Source organism: Trifolium pratense, linkage group LG5, assembly GCF_020283565.1.
Source record: "Trifolium pratense cultivar HEN17-A07 linkage group LG5, ARS_RC_1.1, whole genome shotgun sequence".
NCBI classification, from domain to species: domain Eukaryota; kingdom Viridiplantae; phylum Streptophyta; class Magnoliopsida; order Fabales; family Fabaceae; genus Trifolium; species Trifolium pratense.
In genome coordinates this window covers 4,913,153-4,931,026 of record NC_060063.1, presented here as the reverse complement: position 1 = coordinate 4,931,026, position 17,874 = coordinate 4,913,153, and the positions used below count along the sequence as shown (strand labels likewise).

The 17,874-nt window shown below is 34.4% G+C and overlaps 2 protein-coding genes across 2 annotated transcripts; both read left to right on the top strand.

The window, feature by feature from the left end:
• Positions 1 to 315: 315 nt before the first annotated feature.
• Positions 316 to 6,685, top strand: LOC123887412 (lysine histidine transporter 1-like). The gene is made up of 8 exons (XM_045936734.1): positions 316 to 509; positions 2,670 to 2,827; positions 3,251 to 3,634; positions 4,668 to 5,061; positions 5,795 to 5,900; positions 6,010 to 6,101; positions 6,187 to 6,255; positions 6,346 to 6,685. The coding sequence occupies exons 1-8, from the start codon at positions 444 to 446 to the stop codon at positions 6,442 to 6,444; spliced, it is 1,368 nt and encodes a 455-aa protein (XP_045792690.1). The 5' UTR covers positions 316 to 443; the 3' UTR covers positions 6,445 to 6,685.
• Positions 6,686 to 9,985: 3,300 nt separating this feature from the next.
• Positions 9,986 to 11,246, top strand: LOC123885894 (protein FAR1-RELATED SEQUENCE 5-like). Its single transcript, XM_045935235.1, has 2 exons — positions 9,986 to 11,038; positions 11,163 to 11,246. The coding sequence occupies exons 1-2, from the start codon at positions 9,986 to 9,988 to the stop codon at positions 11,244 to 11,246; spliced, it is 1,137 nt and encodes a 378-aa protein (XP_045791191.1).
• The last annotated feature ends 6,628 nt before the right edge of the window (positions 11,247 to 17,874 follow it).

The window sequence follows — 17,874 nt, the reverse complement described above, 5'->3', positions numbered from 1 at the left end:
TTTTTTGAACGGCAATTTATAGATATTAATCTAAGTAGTTCTACTTAAACGGATGTTAATTTCAAGAGATTAATCTACAAAATAATGTGGAATCTCGGAAGTAAACTTAGAAATGACCAAATTCAGCACATTGGACTTGTAGAAAACTATACAAAATTAGAAATTGCTGTACAATGATACAAATTATTCTATATTCTAATTTATAATTTAATAAGATCCTTGACTATTCTATCAAATAAACAAGTACTACTATGACTATGAGTGATTCAACGTGGCATGAGATACCATGTTCTTATAAATACACATTATATTATGTTCATTTAGATTACATGAGAGAGTCACCATATAATTAATTGGTTTCTATTTCCTAACCAAACCAAAACTTTTTTCTCTGTTTTGTGTGCTCTCTTCTTCTGTTTTCTAGCAAAATATTTTTTGCAATTATGGCAAGTTTGGAAACTCAATCATTAAATGGTCATCACAAGCCTAGTCCTGATCACCAGAGAGCTGTAAGTTTCTCTTAATAATCATTTGAGTATCTCTTATGTATAACATATCTTATATATCTTAATCTTATAACTCTTTAATTTGTTTGCTTCTCTTGTTTTTATTTTGTTGTTTTGGTAGATATTTATAACATATCATACTGTTTTATTGGAAGTATGAGTTTAATTTAGCGTACATAATCTATTATGGTAAGATTAAAATAGGAGTTTAATGTTCCGGTATAACTCGTATAGTAAAAAGTTACATCAACATATTGGATCAAGATGCCATGCAGTTGAAAATCACAAAGTTACACGCTGTTTTAGATCTCATCCGTCCATTTCAGATCGGTCGGTTCATATTGCATCTATACAAAATCAGTCCAAATTAATCTGAACCATTCAGATTAGATCGGACGGTCCTGATTTAACACAGCGTGAAACTGCGTGAAAAAATTAATGCAGGAAATCCTGTTCCAACATTTGATATGTTGAGGTGTGGGTTTGAACTCACAGTTATTTATTTTTCAGCATTTAGTTTGTAAGTTTTGTCGTTAGTGAAAACCAGGAAACAAATTACATAAGATAAGTAAGCAAAATCATTGGGAAAAAAAGTTCATTGGACCTAGTTCAATTGAGAATGTCGAAATTGTTAGACATGCTTCCGCCAGCTGCTGTAACTCAGTATGGGGTCTCTGTGCTAGACAATCCCATGATATCGCGCACCCAAGATATAGCGCTGGTAATATTAAGCTGAACACTTCTACCAGAAACCTCATAGATATGTGTTTAAGCGGTGTTTGACACTTAATCTATGAGAGAAAAACCACCAAAATAAATAACCAATTAAAATAAAATATAAACAAAATATGATATACATCATATAGGCCACGTTATACGTTTTACTTTTCCTCAAAACAGAAAATTCAACTAATAAATATCTCATGCGCCATACACTTTTTCTTCATCACATTTGCCTTATAATGGAAGAAACTAGTGGTATACTAAATTAGTTTAGTTTGATTTTTTAGTTAATAATTAATTTTTTTAACAAAACTCTTTTTTTTCAACTATTTTAGTGGTTAGAAATTTCACCATTAAGGTGAATAAGTGAAATGATCGGGGTTCAAACTCCGGCACTCTACATATATAATTCAATGTCCTACCAACTAAGCTCACAAGATTTTTTTTTAAACAAAACTCTAACCAACCAAAATTGATGAAGTGCTATTAATTTTGTTCAGTTAAGTTCTAGCGACATTTTTTTTTGTATGACATTTTGTGATTAGAATTTCACTTTAAATTGAAAGTGTAATGTCCGGAGTTAAAATCTCCTCTTACGTATATAATGTGATGTCTCTATCAATTTTGTACGTACAACGCTAACTACCTTTTGAAACTTAAATAATACGAGGGAGTAGATATTAAGAAAAGTAATGTTACGTGCGTGTACATATCGTGAGAAAATTACAAAGCAAATTGTCTAATTAGTCAAAGTCATATTTCTATTGAAGACTCAGAAATATTTTAAAAGTCAAAATGTCAAGCTCCAGTTAAGATAAGCACTTTTACAAGCTACTCCTATCTTAATCTTAATATATTTATATTTAAGCTTGTAATTACATATGGAATGATAATAAACACCTTACATATACACATTTTATTTATTCATTATTTAAGTTGTGAGGTGTGTAACATTCCTTTTTATGTAAAAAATAAAATTAAAAAATAGGCCAATTTCCTTTCTAAACTACTCAAAGTTTTTTATACAATTAAATTACTCAAGTTATTTCTTTTTTATTACCCCTATCTTAAAGTATAATGTAAATATTAGCAAAGTATAATGTAAGTATGTAATTAAGTCTAGTCCAACAAAGACTTGGTATGTCAGAAAACTACTCCATTCTTTTTATTATAAATAAAAATTCACTTTTTAAATATAACGAATAATTAACATATCTAATCAATAATATAGATCAGATACATCTATTATTCAATAAATTCTAAAAAACATTGTTTAAAATAAAAAATTGAAAGTAATTTTAAACTAATCAGAGAGGCAATAGACTACCTCGAGTGAGACTGACCAAAAAATTTAAAATTCAAGTTTGACATATAAATTGTCATAAACTCTAGTGTGTGTTAATTTGAGTTTTTGTTTTTTTTTTGTTATTGACAAAATAGATTGAAGAAAAATCAGAGAGGGACAAGAGAATTGATGAATGGCTTCCAATTACTTCTAAAAGGAATGCAAAATGGTGGTATTCAGCTTTTCACAATGTCACAGCCATGGTTGGAGCTGGTGTTCTTGGTCTTCCCCATGCTATGTCACAACTTGGATGGTATATTTCATATGTGTTCATCATATCTTTTTTTAAAAAAAATCTCTAACAATTATCGAACATCAGCAAGTCAACGTGCATGTAAACAGTGACTCACATGACATGGTGACATGACATTGAGTTACTGTTCACGTGTGTGTTGGCTTCGTCAAAATCAATGGGGGTTAACCTTTTCCAAAAGGGGACAAAAAGTTGGGGACCAAAATGCTATTATTAAAACTAAGGGCCAAAATCATAAATTTGTGAAAATTAAAGAATCAAAAGTGCAATTTGGAAAGATAGCATTGCAAAAAGTTTGATAATATTGTACTGTTATAAAATGACAAATAATTTGAGAAAAAAATATTTCAAATGAGACAAAGACACATAGAATATGTTTCAAATGCCAATTTATTTAATTGAAGATCACAATTTATTTTACAGGGGTCCAGGTGTAACCATACTTATCCTGTCATGGATCATCACATTATACACATTATGGCAAATGGTTGAGATGCATGAAATGGTTCCAGGAAAACGTTTTGATAGATACCATGAATTGGGTCAACATGCATTTGGTAAAAAACTAGGTCTTTATATTGTGGTGCCTCAACAACTTGTTGTAGAAGTTGCAGTTAACATTGTTTATATGGTTACTGGAGGAACATCATTGCAAAAGTTCCATGATACAGTTTGTTCAGATTGCAAAAAGATCAAATTAACTTATTTCATTATGATATTTGCTTCTGTTCATTTTGTGTTGTCTCATCTCCCTGATTTCAACTCAATTTCTGGTGTTTCCTTGGCTGCAGCAGTTATGTCTTTTAGGTAAGTCATTTTTCCTATTCTTGAAAATATTTTACAATCAATCAGAATTCTACGTACGGACCTGGATTAGCTACTGTAGTTATTTAACACAGTTTGATGTAGTAAGTAATCTCAACCGTTGATTTTAAATCAAACAGTTTCAATTACATAGTCAAAAACACAACTATAAACAATCTCGGCCATTCATTTAAGATTGAACGGCTAGGATTAGTTATTGTGTGCTTGTTGGGCATAAAATTGTCCTGAGATTTACTAGTTGATCTCGCAAGTTTAAATACTTAAACTAGCGCTGGTTTACCATTTTCCAGTGTAAACAGTGCTACTGAGTCCTGCTATATTACAGCAAGAAATCAAAATCAAAATTCTACTATAAAAAGTTGAAATAGCGAAAAAAAATTAGGAAAAAAAAGAAGAGAATTTAGCCTCTAATTTTATTGCTATGTGTTAGAGACACAAAATTTAGTGACCAATTTTTTTTCCTATTTTCTAATTTTTGGTGTTATTTTAAATTTTGTTGATAGTTATCATATTTTGCTTAGTGAATGAGAAAAACACTATGAAACCCAACTAGAAATACTTTTCATTTTACAAATTTTGCATATGTTGTAGTCAATAGATCTCGATAGTAGATAAAGATCGTACAACCTGTATGCAATCTTTTTTAAGAAAAAACTTGATATACTACTTGAAATGTGAGTCATCTTATCTTTATCTAACAGACAAGGTCAGAATGACCTAGAATTACGACAATAGAGAATCCAAATCTATCAAACATACTCAACAACTTATTACTTTAATCTTTCATGATGCTGGCATTTTCCAAACCATATAGACATTGCAATCAACAAGTTTTGACTAATAGATTAAGATAGCCCAAATCAAATACTCTATTTAGAAATCAAGTATCAAATATGAGCCTTCTGATCTTCATTTAAGTCAACGATAATCAGAATTACGATAGTAGTGAATCCAAATCCATAAAACACACTAGAAAAACATGTTAATTAAACTTTGATGTTTTCATTTCCTACAGTTACTCTACAATTTCTTGGGCAGCAAGTATAGATAAAGGAAAACAAAAACATGTACAATATGGATACAAGTCACATAGTACTGCAGGAACAGTATTTGATTTCTTTAATGCACTTGGCACTGTTGCTTTTGCATATGCTGGACACAATGTAGTGTTAGAAATCCAAGCAACAATTCCATCAACACCTGAAAAACCATCCAAAGTTCCTATGTGGAGAGGAGTTGTTGTTGCATACATTGTTGTTGCTTTGTGTTACTTTCCTGTTGCTCTTATTGGTTATTGGATGTTTGGAAATGAGGTCAATGCTGATATCCTCATCTCTTTAGAGAAACCAAAATGGCTTATTGCAATGGCTAATATGTTTGTTGTTATTCATGTAATTGGAAGCTACCAGGTAAAATTCAATATCTATTATTATTTAAACTTATGGAAAAAACTTATGTTATTACTAATAATTAGGTAAAATATATTTTGCCGTCTTTAAGAAACTTATGTTCACCAACACAATGAACTCTCCTAGGACGAATCGTTTCAGAAAAACTTGAATTCGATTCCTGATGGGAACAATGTTTGGCCAGACCTTATTTATCTCGTGCCCAAATTCTGATTACTGGGGCACATTTCCCCCGAGAACTAGAGGGTTAAAAACTAAAAAAAAAATGACATTTCTTTTTAGGCAAACATTTATTGCAAATGTTACTATTATTGGGATTTGGATTCTCTAAAGTCATAGTTTCCTAAATTTCCTACATTTAGGCAAAACTCTAGGGTATTTTGGTCTTTTCAACATACATAAATGCACCTAGATCTATAATAATTTCTCTCTTTTAGTTCATTTTTACTTGAATGTAGGTAAATTTAGGGAAAACAAATTTAGAGAATCCAAATCCCTAGTTTGTAGGGACATAGAGAGTAATAAATATATCTAGTAGTTCGAAATAATATTTACATTTAGGACAATTTTTTCTTTCAAAAATGAATGGCTTATATTCATGGAAAGAGGGGTATTGTTTTTTAGACTTATGTAATGTTTATGTTACTAGTAATTTGATATCCTAATTTTTTTTGTATATTTTGAAGTAAACTTAAATATCTTAATTTAACATTGTGATTATTGGTATATATAGATATATGCAATGCCGGTGTTTGACATGATTGAAACGGTAATGGTGAAGAAATTGAAATTTGAACCAAGTACAATGCTTCGATTTATTGTGCGTAATGTGTATGTCGGTAAGTAATTAATTAAGCTCTTTGTAATTAAAAAAATATATATTGTGTCTAACTTTCAAATATTTTTCATGCGATTCTATACAATGACATTATTTTTTTTCATTTCCAGCATTCACAATGTTCATCGCTATTACATTCCCTTTTTTCGATGGACTTCTAGGATTTTTCGGAGGGTTTGCATTTGCTCCAACAACATACTTTGTAAGCCATCAACAATTGGAAATTTCAATCTAAATAGTAATATTATTATAATTTTGGTTACTTATCCATTTTATTGTATTTTCAGCTTCCATGCATCATGTGGCTTTCAATCTACAAACCAAGGAAATTCGGCTTGTCATGGTGGACTAATTGGGTATGTATATTTGGTTTTTGTTAAATTCTTTTTTATAATTTATCATTTTTTTAAGACAAAATTTAATATATTTTGTTTCACTTATTACAGGTATGCATTGTGCTTGGCCTGTGTTTAATGATTTTATCACCTATTGGTGGATTGAGGACAATCATAATTAAAGCTAACACCTACAAGTTTTACTCATAAACTCCTAATTTCCCTTTTAATCAGTAATGGAAGGTGTCATATGATGATCATACATATGAGAGAATGTATCAATTGTTTTTATAATGTCAAGTTTTTATAGATTGCTTATAACATTTTTTTACACATGTGTTAAATCATATCTTATTAGCTAGATATATTTATGGAGTTGTATTATATAAAAAGTTTTACAATAATAGTGGATACAAATTTAAATTAAGGACAAGTACACTTTGTAGTAGTATAATTCATATGACAAAAGTCTTACGCAGATTCTCTTAAATGATATATTATTTAGTAAAGTTAATTAATCACAATCACTTAGTTAAAAATCTCCTCGAGATATTCAATATAGAGAATTGTCCGTAAGGTTTAAAACTATATTGTGTCTAAAGGTTTAAAACAACAAAGCACAAAATATTATTAAAAGCACAAAAAAAAAGGTTTTCTTTTTTTTTTAATGGAAAAATAATATTATATTAATAAATACGAAAATAGTACAACAATTCAATATAGAGAATTGTCCGTAAGGTTTAAAACTATATTGTGTCTAAAGGTTTAAAACAACAAAGCACAAAATATTATTAAAAGCACAAAAAAAAAGGTTTTCTTTTTTTTTTAATGGAAAAATAATATTATATTAATAAATACGAAAATAGTACAACAAAAAAAAGTACTATAATTAGTACACTTCACATACAAAGTCAAAAACACACCAACCCAAAAAATCAAACACCTCTAACCTCTCGACACAGGAAGATCAGAAACCCCTCAAAGAGGGAGACAAAGATCAACCACAAAGAAAGACAGATACAAGAGGCCAACAACCAACCAGATCTCAAGAGACTCAACTTCACATCCCATCAAACTCTAACGGTTCATACAAAAATAGGTTGCATACTCCACTTGTAAAAGGAACGGGGGTGCCAGGATTTTTACCTAGAAACCATTTACAAGATAAAACTTTCACCATATTGACGAGACACTTAGTAGAAAATGTTCCTTCTGAAAAGCAAACATCATTTCGCGAGTTCTAGATAGTCCACACAATAGTTTGCAAAATTAACATCCACCGTAATCTATTTTGCCGCCAGAGATTATGACGAGTCGGCAACCTATCATGAAGAAGCTGCCAACAAAAGACTCCCAATTTTGAGGGGCCCAAGTTTTTCATACTTTTGGAAAGCGTGATTCCTCTTCAGAGATTAACATCTCATCAATTGTGAAATGACAGAGAGCTAAATAAGCCGACTTAACTGAGAAGAAACCACTTGGATGTCTGCAACACCAAGAATCCTCTGTATCCTTTCAAAATACCATGCCATATGGAGTCTTTGAAAAGATTGTAACTTTCTTATTTTTAAGGGAAATGAAATTATACTCACATATTGATTTCTAGATCAATGGCTTGATTCACTTATTTGTCATGATCTTCTTAAGCCTACACTTATTTATTTTGGGAAGAAAAAAACTGAGCTTCATATTGACGGATCTCATATTTCTATTGACGGTCTTTCATTTTGTGGTAATCTTATTAGATTATTTTCGAAGTCAGTTTATTAAAGGTTTCCATTTCAATATTGGAACCCCCATTGCTATCCATGTTGAGCGTTACAGTTTCTATTGTAGCTTAAAAATTTCTCGTCAAATGCATATTCCTTTTCTTCTTGTCGAGGTTGTCTTGTCAACAATATATTTAGTGTTTCAGCTTCTATGCGACCCTTTCTTTACAAAAGTTCTTCACCTCCTTTGTGCACTAGACCGACATGTTTTTCTCTATCAGATTCATGTGATAGTTTATAAGCTAGCTTTTAGCTTATAGTGAATAAGTTAGCTTATTGAATTTGTAATATTCGATAAAATTAACGGTTGAACTAGCTTATAAGTGTGACTGACATTAAAAGTTAATATTTAATTTTTTTTTAAGTAAGATGATAGGGGTAAAATTGGAAGAAAAGATAATAAGCTATAAGCTCATAAGCTACTTGAAATAACGTTTGAAAATAAGCTATATATAAACTAGTAAAATAAGCTATAATCTCTTTTTTAAAAATTATTACCAAACAGAACTTATAAGCTAAAAACTATAAGTTATAAGTTAGCTTAGACCATGTACAATGGTTATAAAACTTCAACGGTTTTTTCTTGATTACCTTCACAAAGAGGTGTGTAAAGAGCTCACCTGATGTGGATCCAATTAAAATTAGCCAGCTGTATTATTTATTTCTATTTTTAATTTACAGATTTGGTTTATAAACTTTTGTTATTTTCACAATTGACCACATTGCATTAATGACTCTCAATCTTTTCAAGAAAATTGTTGGTGTCACTTTTCTTTTTTTTCACAAAAAAAAAAAATTGTTTCTATCACCTAGAGAACAAAGAACACGCTCCATCTTCTTTCTCTGGTTTTTCTTTGTTTCCTATTCTTCTTCTCCATACCCATTTTCTTGCTTCATACAAGTTGAATTTCACTTCATCATCTTACGAATCAAGCTTGTGTTCATCGAATTAGCATCCTACACAAATCAACCAATCTTTCTATCTCTACCACAACATTTACAAGTAAGTTACTCTATCTCTTGCTTTTTTGGGTTTTTCACTTCCTTTAGTTTTAGGTTAGTTTTGTGTTTGGTGCTTTGATTTGTTACCGAATTTTGCACCGTGGGTAATTGAGAAAATAAACAAAACCCAACTCTTGCCTTTGTTTTGTTCCCGAATTTTGCACTGTGAGTGCCTTGTTTTGTGCTTGTTCGGTTACCACTTTTATAGTGGATTGTATCCTTGCTTCTTCAAACACTCCTTGTGTTTTGTTGAAGTTTATCTAATAAAATTATTGTTGTTTCAAAAAAAAAAAAATTATACCTTCAAAGAATTGAAATTGGATTGGTTCTCTCAGCCATATCAATGTTAATAGCTGGTTTTTTTTTTTTCTTCTTATAAGCAATAGCTGGTTTTGTTGAAAAGCATTAAGGTAGATAGTATATAGCTTTTACCAATGACTGTGTTTTAGTTAGGTTTTCAATATGCTATTAAAACTTACAAATTTAGTATCAATAAGGTCCCTGCAAATAATAAATACAGGACGAAAGAACATACATGGCTAGTGGCTACAAAACTATGCAATCTGAACAAAATCCAACAATGACAATAATCCGGTTCACAATTTCAATTAAAAAAACAAGCTATCTACGACTTATAGGAGATTATGTAAAAAAAATATTTAAGTAAAGCCGATGATAGTATTAGTTCACTCACATTTAACACCACAAACATACCAATGACTGTGTTTTAGTTAGGTTTTCAATATGCTATTAGTGGTGTTGCAAATATGTTTACACTTATTGGACTTCTAGAGTTTTTCTATGCAGAAAATTCAGCTAGAATGACAACAATTTCTTAGTGTTCTGTTTCATTTGATATTGTTACAAGCAATGTGGTTTTTGAGAAATCATAACTGCAAAATATCATTATTAGTTGATATGATATAGGTCTGAAATAATGGTTTCTCTTGTCTTTTATTTCCAGGTAAATTTAAGTTAAAATGTCGACATATAGTGAAGAAATGTTGCATCTCGATAGTGATATAGAAGGCGAAGAATTCACCAGTGGCGATGGCGTTGGTACTGATAGAGACGACTTGGGGAAAGAGAATTGTAAAGGTCAGAAATGCTTAAGTGAAATTATAGTTGATGATATAAGAGCTATGGAATTTAGCACAGAGCAAGAAGCTATAGACTTTTATGAAGCGTATGCACGTTCCCAAGGGTTTGCCATAAGGAAGGATGATGTGAAATATAATGATGAGAATGAAATTGTTTCGCGTCGATTACTTTGCAATAAAGCGGGTAAGAGTGAAAGGAAAAATAGGAAGAATGAGGATAGACATAGGCCAACTATGAGAATTGGCTGTCTTGCTAGACTTCGAGTGGCTTATGATATGATTCGTAAGATTTGGAAGGTTACTATGTTTCAGCCCTTTCACAACCACGACTTAACTCCCGCAAATTTTGTTCACTTGATTCCTAATTATCGTAAGTTGAGTGAAGCAGATAAACAGGTTGTCAATGGTTTGCATTCACAAGGTGTTAGAACATGTCATATATTGGGTTTTTTGATGGATCAGAAAGGAGGTCATGAAGATCTTGGATTTATCAAAAAGGACTTGTATAACTACACAGATCATCAAGGAAGGGTTAGAATTGAAGACGAGGATACTTTCGCTACTTTGAGTTATTTTCAAGGTAAAGCTGATGGTGATTCAAACTTCTTTTCAGAGTTCACCTTTACAGATGATGGGCGGTTAGAAAATATTTTTTGGGCAGATTCTACCAGCAAGCTTGATTATGAATGCTTTGGTGATGTGGTTGCATTTGACACCACATATAAAAAGAACAGATATGGCAAGCCACTTGTAATTTTTAGTGGATACAACCACCATGGAGAAACAACCATTTTTGTATGTGCTTTAATTTGCGATGAGACAGCAGAAACATATAAGTGGGTTTTAAATATGTTTTCAAAGGCTATGTATAATAAATACCCAAAAGCAGTTGTTACATATGCGGATAAAGCAATGAGGGAAGCTATTAGAGTTGTATTTCCAAATTCAAAACACCGTATTTGTTCATGGCATCTACATAAAAATGCTTGTGCGCATATAAAAGATAAAAAATTCTTAGAAGATTTTAAGACACTTATGTATTCTACCTATACACCAGAAAAGTTTGAGTCTGAGTGGCAGAGGGTTGTTGAGACTTATGGTGTATCAAAGGATAAGTGGATCCTCAAAACATATAAATTGAAGCAAATGTGGGCAAGTGCATACATGCGAGATCATTTTTGTTGGGTTTTTGTATGTTCGTTATATTTTGCAAAAACATATTTTAGCCAAGTGTTGAGACATATGTGCTGACCCCAAGTGTTGTGACAAATGTTGGTACACTTTGGAACAACACCTGTCTGTGTATCTGTGCGCGCCAGCTAGCGGGTTTTATTTTCTACTCAATCTTTTGAAGATTTGATTGAAGAATTGTTTCAAGGTTTCTTACAGAGAAAGGCGCACGTGTTTAATGTGTTTCAGGAGGCAGCCAAACCCTAGTTATATTTTCTAAAGGAATTATATTTTTGGAAAATATATTTTTGTGTTTCAAAAATAGAACTATTATTTTCAGAAATATATCAGCTGCTGCCGCAATTCTAGAAGCCCTAATTTTGTCTTGAATATGGTTTCAAGCATCTAAAATCGTGTCTTACAAAGCGTGTGTTTTAGGGATTTTAGAGTGTTAATTGTGAGCCTTTCTTGTGTCTCATTGATGCAAGCTTAGGACCTGAGTGTTATTGAGTTGTAAGTGTGAACTTCTCCTAAGCTTTGAAGTACGGAGATTGTTCTATTGTGTTGTGTGGTTTGCTCGCAAGCTTTTAAGCAAGAGTGAATCCTAGTTTCATAGGAGTGTGTCTCCACATTTTGTAATCGTTGAAGTTTATAACAACGCTGTCTGTGTTGTTAAGGTGGGAATTGGGACGGGGTCTCATATCTAGGAGTTCCTAGGTAGAAGTGTCATTGGGTAGTGATTAAGTGAGAAGTTGTAAACGGGTGAGTTTAGCTTCGAAGTAATACTGCTGATAGTGGACTTCATTCCTGGATTGGTATCCCCCAGAGTAGGCTTTAGGCTGAAATGGGTTAACAACTCTTGTGTGTTATTTACTTTACTGTTTTGATTGTTTTATGTCTTATGCTCTGTTTATAGACAAGTGTTGTGTAACACCCTAACCCATACTACCTTTAAAAACGTAATTTTAAAAACTTTTCAACAAGTGTAAAGGCAGAGTGCCACGCGGTAATTAAACACAAGCATACACACAGAGCATCATGAAATTTAACATGAAAAGCAACAGCGGATTCCAATCAAACCAAGCATGCATATATATACATATATATATACATAAGCCATATTCATCCCTAAGGATGTCACTTATACAAGAACTAGCATAACAAAAGGTAACACCGATATACGATGAAATCCAAGCGTAAACCCCGACTCGATGTTACATTACCAGAGCATTCACTATTTACAAACTCTAGTCAAAAGCTAGTACTAAGAGGAGTAATCTATGCTAAGTCTCCTCACCAAAAGGTACTTCAACACCACGCTAGAACAGCAGTCTAAACGTCGGCACAATCCTCAGCCTGAATATCTGAACCCCCAAAGGTCCAGCAAATAACACAAAGCAGAGAGTTAGAAAACATAATCGCATATCATACGAGCATAAGAAAGACCTTACACTTTCGAACTACATCATACATATTCTAACTCACGCCAAAACATCGCACTAAACGATTATCAATTAATAAAGTTCAACACAATTCAACCAAATAATGTCACGTACCATTTATCAAATATATGCGCATTTACCCTAAGGTATCTAATGCCAATTAATTCACTGTCATGCCATCCCTAGACATAACTAAATGCATGTGGTACCAAGATGTCACACCAACGGTGGACCAAGAACAGTTTTATATCATGCTGGATATGTCGGAACTTACCGAACCATCTTATCTCCCTTGGATAAGCCAAAACAGTTTTATATCCTGTTGGATAGCAGCTCCGGACTCATGGATTCATCTAATCCGATCCTCGGCTTCATTATTGACACATAATCCATTTTCGTTATTGGAACCCAAGTTTCCAATGTTCACATACAATCATGAATGCATGTATGCATACACATATCAACCATATGATATTCTCTAGCTCGAAGCTACACTTTTATGAATGCGGGAACACAAATCCTAACACATTCACTTAACATTGCACATTAATGCCAAAACATAACATTGCTCATTTTAAGCTACAACTTATTGCATACACGTTTATCATTCATATAACGATTAACAATAAGCATTAACAGTATCAACATGTATCAACAATCATGTAAGAATACTCTTAAACCATGTTCCAAGTGCCTAATCACACTTACAAACATCAACAAGAATTGCTGTCACAGAGGCCTTCGCTAAGCGAAGCCTTAGCGAGACATGGCGAACCTCACCAGGAAGTCACCTGCTCATGGCGAGCATTGGCGAGCTTCAACGAACTATTCGCTGAGCGAAGGCTTAGCGAGCCTAAGCGAACCTCACCCGGGAATCACCTGCTCATAGCGAGCTTCGGCGAGATCCAGCGAACCTGTTCGCTACAGCGAACTCCTGGTCGCTTAGCGAACTACACCAGAAAGAAAATATCTGTTCTTGAGTTTCTAAGGCGGTTTAACCTCAAATCAACTCAAAAATTCATTCAAACATGTTATAAATTCATATAAACAGCCATTCCAAACATATATGGTATCAAGGAACATTAATCATCCCTTCCAAACATCCAAATACCTCTAACAATCAAAATCATGGCAATTACTTGAGTTTTAAGCAACTTTCATAAACTTTTCAATATGATCCAAATACATGCATATTTTTCATGAAATCAAACTAGTGATTAACACATACAAAGTGATGATGAAGAACATCATACTCACATACAAAAGCTTAATCAAAATCTAAAAGAAATTGAGTGGGAGAGTTCGGGAATGGAGACATAGACAATCTCCCCTCTCCTTACCACTCAAGAATCATGAATTCTAATCTCTTACCTTAAGTTTGGTGATGATCCAAGCCTTCTCTTGCTCAAGCTTTCTCTCTTGATCAAACCCTAGCTTAGCTCTATGGTTTTGCTCTTGCTCTACTCACTCAAAACTCAAAGAAATGAATTTATGATACTATTCATATGTTTGACTTGCTACTTATACTACTTCTCATGTCATGAACCAAGCCCAAATGGCTTAGGCCCATGCCTCTCACGCCCATAAGCCCAAAACAAAGGTTCTCGCGTCTAATAACTTACGTTCGGCTAAATAATTATTCGTCGCTCATTAAAATAATAAAAGCCAATTAATAAATAAAATAACATTTAATAAAATATACGAATACGAAAAACGGGTCGTTACAATCCTACCCCCCTTAAAAGAATTTCGCCCTCGAAATTACCTAGAAACAGATCGGGATAAGAATCTCTCATCTTGCTTTCCAACTCCCACGTCGCATTCTCACCAGCCGGTCCTCCCCACACGACTTTCACGGATGCAATCTCTTTGTTTCTCAACCTCTTCACTTCTCTTCCTTCGATTCTCAAAGGCACAGTCTCGATGGTCAAGTCATCCCTCACTTGAACATCGTCCGATTCAATCACGTGTGTCGGATCAGACACATACTTGCGCAACTGTGATACATGGAAAACATCGTGCAAATTCGCCAATGATGGCGGTAATGCAATCCTATATGCAACTTTTCCAACTCGCTTCAAAATCTCAAACGGTCCAATAAACCTCGATGTCAACTTCCTTGACTTCAACGCACGTCCTACTCCAGTAGTCGATGTAACTCGTAGAAATACATGATCCCCCTCTTGGAATTCAATGTCCTTCCTCCTCTTATCATGATAACTCTTCTGTCGACTCTGAGACACTTTCATCTTCTCACGAATCATCCGAATCTTCTCTGTTGTTTCTTGTACAATCTCTGGTCCAAGAATTGCACCTTCTCCAGTTTCATACCAACACAGAGGTGTCCTACACCTTCTCCCATACAAAGCCTCAAACGGTGCCATTCCGATACTAGAATGGTAACTGTTGTTGTATGTAAACTCTACCAACGGCAAACAAGAATCCCAATTCACGTTTTGCTCCAAAACACAAGCCCTCAACAAATCCTCTAAGGATTGTATCGTTCTCTCCGACTGACCATCTGTCTGAGGATGATAAGCTGAACTCAACCTCAACTTCGTTCCTAAAGCTTCTTGCAAGCTTTCCCAAAATCTGGAAGTAAATCTCGGATCTCTATCCGAAATAATACTTGTTGGAATACCATGTAGCCTCACAATCTGCTCCACATAAATCTCGGCCAACTTAGGCACCAAAGTACCTTTCCTGATAGCAATGAAGTGAGCACACTTCGTCAGACGATCTACCACTACCCAAATCACCTCGTTACTTTTCTTGGTCTTCGGTAAACCTCCTACAAAATCCATTGCAATGCTATCCCATTTCCATTCGGGTATAAACATTGGTTGTAACAAACCAAACGGCTTCTGATGCTCAATCTTCGATTTCTGACAAGTTAAGCATGAATAAACAAATTCAGAAATTTGCCTCTTCATTCCCGGCCACCAAAACAACTTCCTCAAATCCTGATACATCTTGGTTACTCCAGGATGAATACTCAAACCACTTCTGTGACCTTCTTCCATGATCATTCTCTTCAATTCGGGTACATCCGGTACACAAACTCTTCCGTGAAATCTCATGACTCCACTCTCGTCAATCTTGATATTGGTCTCCTTGCCTTCATTGATGAGTACCATCTTCTCCATCAATTTCTTATCCGATTTCTGACGTTCTTTAATATCTTCAAGAAAAGGATTCGTCAATCTTAACATTCCAAGCTTCACACTTGTAGAAGTAACCTCACACACAAGACTCAAGTCTCGGAACTCTTCAATCAACTCTAACTCTTTCACCATCAATGATGACATATGCAAAGTTTTCCTACTTAATGCATCGGCCACTACATTGGCTTTTCCAGGGTGATAACTCAATTCAAAATCGTAGTCCTTTAAGAATTCGAGCCATCTCCGTTGCCTCATATTCAACTCTTTCTGGTCGAATAAGTACTTCAGACTCTTGTGATCACTAAACACTTCAAACCTCGATCCATACAAGTAGTGTCTCCACACTTTCAAAGCAAACACCACTGCGGCTAACTCCAAATCATGCGTTGGATAGTTCCTCTCGTGAACCTTAAGTTGTCTTGAAACATATGCTACCACATTACCCCCTTGCATAAGCACTCCACCAAGTCCTAACTTCGAAGCATCGCAATACACGACGAACGACTCTTTGGCATCAGGTAAAATCAACACAGGTGCAGTAGTCAATCTTCTCTTGAGCTCTTGGAAACTCTTCTCACAAATACCATCCAAACAAACGCTTGATCTTTCCTCGTTAACTTGGTTAACGGTAAAGCCAACTTCGAAAAACCTTTGATGAATCTTCTATAATAACCGGCTAAACCAAGGAAACTTCTAATCTCTGAAACAGATTCCGGCGTTCCCCACTGTGACACAGCGTCAACCTTCGCAGGATCTACCGCGATTCCTCCACTTGAAATTATATGCCCTAGGAAACTCACCTCTTTCATCCAAAATTCACACTTCGACAACTTGGCATACAACTTCTTCTCCTTCAAGATTTGCAAAACAATCCTCAAGTGCTCTTCGTGCTCTTCCTCGGATTTTGAGTAAATCAAAATGTCGTCGATGAACACCACCACGAATCTATCCAAAAATGAATGGAAAATTCGGTTCATATACTCCATGAAAACTCCAGGTGCATTGGTCACACCAAACGGCATAACTGAATACTCGTAGTGCCCATACCTCGTCCTAAATGCAGTCTTAGGTATGTCTTCCGTCTTCACTCTAATCTGATGGTATCCAGATCTCAAATCGATCTTACTAAACACACAAGCTCCAACTAGTTGATCCATCAAATCATCTATCCTCGGGAGTGGATATTTATTCTTGATCGTCACTTTGTTCAACTGACGATAGTCTATACATAATCTCATGCTTCCATCTTTCTTCTTCACAAGCAATACCGGCGCTCCCCATGGCGAAACACTCGGCCGAACAAACCTCTTCTCAAGCAGCTCTTCAAGTTGCTTCTTCAATTCATTCAACTCAGACGCTGACATTCGATACGGCGCCATCGATATCGGACTAGTTCCAGGTACTAGGTCGATAGAAAACTCTACCTCTCGCTTTGGAGGCACGTCAGATATATCATCCGGAAACACATCTGGGAATTCACAAACGATCGGTAACTCTTCTATCTTAACTCCTCCTTCGAGTTTCAATGATGCAAACATCATGAACATCTCGGCATGTTCTTTCAACGCTTCCGATACTTCCTTCCCGCTCATCAAATGCAAGTTCTCCTCCGGCTTCGGAAAAACAACGGCCTTCTCACAACAGTTGATATGAATTCGGTTGAAGATTAACCAATTCATACCAAAAATCACATCCATACCACTAAGTGGAATACACACTAAATCCATACCAAAGTGCCTACCAAAAATGGTTACGGGGCAGTTACGACATACTTGTCGGGTAATCACTGAACCATTAGCAGGAGTTTCTATTTCCATCCTACCCATCATATCCGTTAAAGGAATACTAAGACGCTTCACACAATCCAAAGAAATAAAAGAATGCGTCGCTCCCGTATCTATAATCGCAATTAAAGGAGTGTCATAGATGAAACACGTACCTCTAATGAGATTGTCCTCAAGGCTAGCATCCTCTCCACTCAAAGCAAACACCT